Source organism: Apostichopus japonicus, chromosome 7 (assembly GCF_037975245.1).
Source record: "Apostichopus japonicus isolate 1M-3 chromosome 7, ASM3797524v1, whole genome shotgun sequence".
NCBI lineage: Eukaryota > Metazoa > Echinodermata > Holothuroidea > Aspidochirotida > Stichopodidae > Apostichopus > Apostichopus japonicus.
This window is the reverse complement of record NC_092567.1, coordinates 1,361,197-1,367,233: the sequence shown is the minus strand read 5'-3', so window position 1 is coordinate 1,367,233 and position 6,037 is coordinate 1,361,197. Positions and strand designations below refer to the sequence as shown.

The 6,037-nt window shown below is 33.2% G+C and overlaps 1 protein-coding gene across 1 annotated transcript; it reads right to left on the bottom strand.

Annotated features, from left to right (window-relative positions):
* LOC139970175 (uncharacterized) lies at nt 1-5,749 on the bottom strand. Its single transcript, XM_071975814.1, has 4 exons — nt 5,649-5,749; nt 5,120-5,197; nt 3,727-3,804; nt 1-2,551 (listed from the first exon to the last, which is right to left on the bottom strand). Exons 1-4 carry the CDS (start codon nt 5,710-5,712, stop codon nt 1,590-1,592), a joined length of 1,182 nt encoding a protein of 393 aa, XP_071831915.1. The 5' UTR covers nt 5,713-5,749; the 3' UTR covers nt 1-1,589.
* Nucleotides 5,750-6,037: the final 288 nt, after the last annotated feature.

The window sequence follows — 6,037 nt, the reverse complement described above, 5'->3', positions numbered from 1 at the left end:
TATTAACTAGATAAAATGACAATTACATCTTTTAGACAATTCAATAAACAGATCAGCTGCGTCTGCATGCTAAAATCAACATTAGAAACATCTGCAAAGAACTAGAAACATTTTTGTTGATTATATAGCTGATCTTAACTTACCAGTAAACTGTGTTCTCTACTTCTTAATATAAGAGCAATAACTCTAAACATTTTTTAAGCAAAAAGGCGAAATTTTTATCATAATTTTTAATTCGATAAATACAATTTGACACTCTTGTTAACTTTATTTTTGTTAGTATATACCAACATATAGACATCCCTACGGTCCTCTTCATCCTTCAAGGGGTTGCGTTTTCTGGAAATTTTGATCGTTGCCTTGAAAAGCAACAACCAGTATGAAGGCTAATTATTCTTACAATCATCGAAAATCATCTTTACGTACCAATTTGAACAGTACTAGATGTATAACAGTTAAAAAAGTATAAGGATAATTTGAATTAATTATTAAACGATTATAAAGCAAAGAATTATAAATCACAACCGGTTACGTTCATCTCGTTGAGAAATGTTAGGCGATTTCTATTGCAAAACCATTTAGATTTAGAGTTGCGACGCCGCGTATGGGCGATAGATCCTGCAGACGAGCTAACGGAATTGTTTCTTGGGCATCAAATTAATCGGTTCACAAGAGATAGTGACAAAACTTAGAAAATGAAAATGTAGAATATCAAATGCAAGTGCTATTCATATCATTGTTATGTATTTATCCAAAAAGGCATTTGAGTTAGCTTCAATTGAGACTAGAACTTATGACGTTGCTAACAAGTTTTGAACGATACATGTTATCTCTTTGAAAAAAAATGTGAAAACGGTAGAAAATGAACAATAATTCATTCTAATACGTTGATGTTTATAATTGTTGTGACAAATATGGTTTATTGATAACACGGTGTCTGTTATTAAGTTCAATGGAAAATTAGTGCAACTGGAAAAAAACTGAGACTGTTCAAAGTGGTTACCATAACAACATGACTAGTTGGATTTTTAATCATCCTAGGCTTCCAGTCACAACTTGACAATAAAACGAATTTTTATATAAAGTAATCTCAAAACTAAGGTCAGAGCTATGAAAATTGTTATGTGTAAACTGATCCTACTTTAGAAAGAACTACGAACGCACAACGTTAGTCTATAGTTCTAAGGTTGTAAAATTAAAACTTCAAGCAATCAAAGCTTGTTAAAGTTATAGTTATTAACCACGTTAGAATAAATATCTCTAAAGCGGTGAATACAAAACCTGTAACTTCTTTGAGGAATATGCATTTTTATCAGAAACCGCTCGCCTTCTGACAAGAAGCCCTTTATGAGTCATATACTGAAGGGTGAAATGCAATTGTATGATTACAGGATTTGCGGCATTTTTATATTTTCCATTACTAAACAATTACTGTTTTAATGGAGCTTCAAGGTTAAACTTATCCCATTACAGATGTGAAGAGAACCTTTTGCTGAAACTTCCTATGGCGTGCAACATGCACTTCTTACAACAATAGTTACGTGAATCCGGTTCATGTGACATCAAAACCATTTTTACTTTTACGGAAATTATACACTTATTTCATCTTTTTTCTGAATTATACCTCTTTCATGATAACACATACAACATGGTGTTAAATAAAATGCAATGTAAGATACCAGAACACCTATTATACCACCTAAAAAACCAAAAGCTGTACTCACCAATATTTCCTCCCAATCTGCTATTTCACCAAACAATGGGGGAATATAAATCATAAACAAGCTAGCGAAAAACCATATAATTGCCGATCGGGCCGCTAATCTACCAATTGCACAACCGATAGGAAAGCAGTATTGACCCTTCGGTAAAGTTGACAATTTTTCATCTCTGAAAACAATAACATGCACGGCCACTATTAGGTAAATAAATTCAAAAGCGAATATTATCAATATACTAACTTGTTCAAATGACCAACTGGTGTAAGATTCTACTACTTCAGAGAAAAATACAAATGCAATTAATTTCAATAAATCTAGGAAAATTCGGATGGCCCAAACAGTTAATGTGCCATAGCCTTGCAACACCTGGTGGCTGTAGCCCGTCCCAGTCTTACAGTACCTTGCAAAGTGTTCACAATTATTGGTCACTAGGTTATAACTATCTTGTTTTGACATGCAAGATACTGCCCTTCTCAAAACAATGGTACTTGGATTTTCATTCAGAACTGTCCTTGGGTACAAAATTTTGTACATCGGTCGTCGAAGAGAAAGCCAGTCACCTTCACTGAAAGTCCCTTCTTTTATTTTAAAAGTGCTACCATTTCGAGACCACTCAATTACAGTTATTTTTGGTTCGGCTCCAGTTAAAACCTCCTTTACAATTGCATGATGCCAGTACCCGCCGAGGGTGTTGAGCCAAGCAACATGGTCACCGCTTTCAACGTTGATGTTGTTTTTATGCCACTTTACTTTCTCACTGGTGTCAGCAACGCGTAAACAGCACAACTTCGGATAGCGTGAGAATCCAGGTTGCTCATCAGGGTGAACCTCTGGTTAACAAAACAAAATCATAGCAATGGTATTGTTTGCGAGGTTTAGCAATAAATGTTTTGATGGCGATATTGTTTGTTTTTAATTAATTTGACCTAACGTTTACTCAAATCCTTTCAACAGTGATCCACACATTTGATTCTAAACATAATTTATTTCTTCTCTAGCTTGTATGAATCGTTCCGCTTTTTTGTAGTTTATCATATACATAATAACCTTAACATCAGTTGTGTATATATAGTTTATTTTTATCTCATCCATATATATGTTCTGTACATAGGGATATTATTTATAGTGTATTAACTGTTGTAGGCGAATAGTGCTAAATTGGTTACCCCGACGGTTGACCCCAATATTTGGTGTAGAAAACGTACGGGTACTTGCGAGTTCATCCCTTCCTTACAAAAATAGATAATGTCCTCATACTCGTACTCGTGCTTGAACTGGTCGAACTGTGTTCACACTGCAAGTCTAAGTACACACTGTTTATTGATCTTTACAGCAAATCAGGGTCGTTTATAGTTTGCTATGTGATATATGCAAGGTAAGTAATGCGTGCACTGAAGATGATTGTGATACCACATGTAGCGGCCGATATTTTGGAGAATTAAATGGCTTTTAGTATCGGTAAGGAGAATCACCATTTATATAATTTGGCGCTCTGTCGTAGACAACTACCTCGTGTTACATTGTATCGATTCCACTGTGTGTTTTGTATAATCTGTAAATTTATCCCATACTGAAGATCAGTTGATAATGTCAGTGCTTAGCAAATGTAGTTTCACGATTAACTGAAGGAACGAATACCGCTGAAAACTTCCAATTATGGGTTATATTAACAAAGGAACGCGTCTTTGTCAACGCTGCGACAACAAAACCGTGTTGAAAGTATTTTGCTAAAACATGCATATCGTAATTGCCTAAATATAGCATGACCCCGTGAATTATTTAAAGTCTTATACGATCCAATCATTGTTTATTATATAACTAACCAATGTAAGCATTGTAGAAGAAGCTATTCTAAAGATTATTCTATTCCAAATTCAAACGAGCATTATTAACATTTATGAGTAATGCTTTTGTTTCCTTAATCGTCGTAATATATTTCTTTTGTTTTTTAACGTTAATTTGAAACTACCTTTGAATATAAATTACAATAAATTAGTATATTTACCGTCTTCACATCTGTAAAATGCTGTTGCTGAGATACTAAGGTTCCAAAAATGCCCGTCCCACTCGATACGATTTGTGTCTATCCATATAAATAAGAATTAAAATTTAAAACAAACTATATATATATATATATATATATGTTGATACTAGATGAGACTAGTGGAACACTAGTAGTTGTTACTCGGAGTTTCACGCGTTATAGCGATCTTCAGACAACTCTGAAGATCGCTGAAGATCGCTCTGAAGATCGCTATAACGCGTGAAACTCCGAGTAACAACTACTAGTGTTCCACTAGTCTCATCTAGTATCAACATATATTACGCTCTGTCCAATGGACATAGAGCACTCTGCGCCAAGATAGACGCCGACCTACTCTATATATATATATATATTTATATATATATATATATATATTTATGTATAATTAAATGTTTAATAAGCATGTTACCGACAAGGAACGCTAATATTTTAATGAAAGCAATACCAAATTATAACATAGTTAGACAGAATAAGACTGGCTGGGCGACCTTCATAAGTATATCTGAAATCTTGACTAGAAAGTAGGTTAGCATTCATCAAAATGAAATGATCAAACCACTTGCGTGTAGACATGAAAACAAAAATTAAGAATTGAAGACTGGAAAATCGAGTAAAATTTCAGTTCGTGCATATTGCACAGAAATCCCACTTATAACAATGTTTGCGTGACATTGCGGTAAAGTAGGGGGCAATATGGGTTATCCAATCCAAATACGAATAAGATAACTCACTTGGTTAACCAAAACTTGTAATACTGTTAACTCGGTTTGAAATTCCATTCTAGACAATGTTTTCTTTGTCAATTTTTTATCTTTCTTTCTTTCTTATTTCCAAGTCAGTTTTTCGTTGTTAAAAGCATTTGCATTAGTCCCGATTTGCACGTAGCACGTTATCGGTGCTACGAAAGTAATCATTTTTAATTCAACAGTTTATTACGTGTTCAGTTATTTCGGTCAGTAGCTTGTCAATGACATGAGTAATATTAAAATAGAGGAAACTTCAGTAAAAATGTTGGACACATACAATGAAATCCATATATGCAACAGCTGTGTCCATCATTTCAAAACAGCATTGACATTATATGAACATTGTCAAAAGGACTGCCAAAACATAACCAGATAGGCATATATATTGTTTTTCAGATCATCTTTCATTTCAAAACGGGGCATCTTATTTCATGTATTTTATCCGAATCAAATATTCATATACAAGTGTTACTTGTTATTATGTTCTTGGTAAGCGAGTGTTTATAATCCACGTGACACTTTATATTATCATTTAATTGTCTTGATTTCTAATTTGAATATGATTATTAAGTTCAGAAAAAATGGACAAAAACATATATCTGATTTACCTTTCTTGATCTCACTTTGACCTGTTGGACATCTTTTTGCATCAGAGTTGTCATTATCATCTGCGTCTGTTCTCTTTGCTGAAGCATTTAGTCAAATAATGGATAAATACAATTAAACTACGTAATGTAAAGGCTGTACATTTAATATAAACAAAAATAGAAACATCAGGCTGTAAATAAATAACACAATATGTTGACTTTGTCGTTTTGTACTTAACTTGAAATAAGATGAGAATCCACTGTCGCCTTAAGGTTTTCATAATGAAAATTCATTTGCTTATTAAAACCTTAACATATTTTTGTTTATAACAAATAAGCACCGTTCCATAAAAAACTACTTTGCAGGTTGTGAACGTCAAGTGAAGTTTTGTTAACTTCCATAACATGACTTGACGAGAAATTTTAAGTAACGAGGATCTATATTTAATCATTGATAAATTACGTTGTTTCCCGATATCTCCATTGAAAGTTTTATTTAGTGACATCAACAGAAGCACAATACTGAAATATTTAACTTTATTAAGCTCACTCTGGCTTATTGGTGGGCTTTGGAAATCAGATTTGTCATCTTGGGTGTGTTTTGTCGTATTCATCGTGTCGTTTTGCAAGTTATTGCTGCTCTCAGATGTAAGTTCTAAGATAGACAATCAAATGTTGCATTTTACATGTTTGATGTATCAATTTCAGATATTATTTGTTCATAGCAAACAACCGTCATTAAAGAAAACCCACTCTGTTAACAATACACTTATACAATTGTTTTTATATCTTTAATGTTATGACTAAGATGATTTTACGTTCTGTATATTTGTAATTTTAGTCAAGAATGAAATCAAATGTCTTATGTTGTTATGACCCTACAGTATCATTGATTTCGGTTTCCAAGTCGTCGCTGTTCATTCCTTGAACAAGTCATAA

What these genes read in the sequence shown, in the direction of transcription:
- LOC139970175 (XM_071975814.1), bottom strand. Translation starts at nt 5,712, where the DNA reads ATGAATACGACAAAACACACCCAAGATGACAAATCTGATTTCCAAAGC. An exon ending in TCAAAGTGAGATCAAGAAAG is followed by an intron (nt 3,805 to 5,119) that starts GTAAATCAGATA and finishes TTATATGGATAG; the next exon opens with ACACAAATCGTATCGAGTGG. An exon ending in ATTTTACAGATGTGAAGACG is followed by an intron (nt 2,552 to 3,726) that starts GTAAATATACTA and finishes TTTGTTAACCAG; the next exon opens with AGGTTCACCCTGATGAGCAA.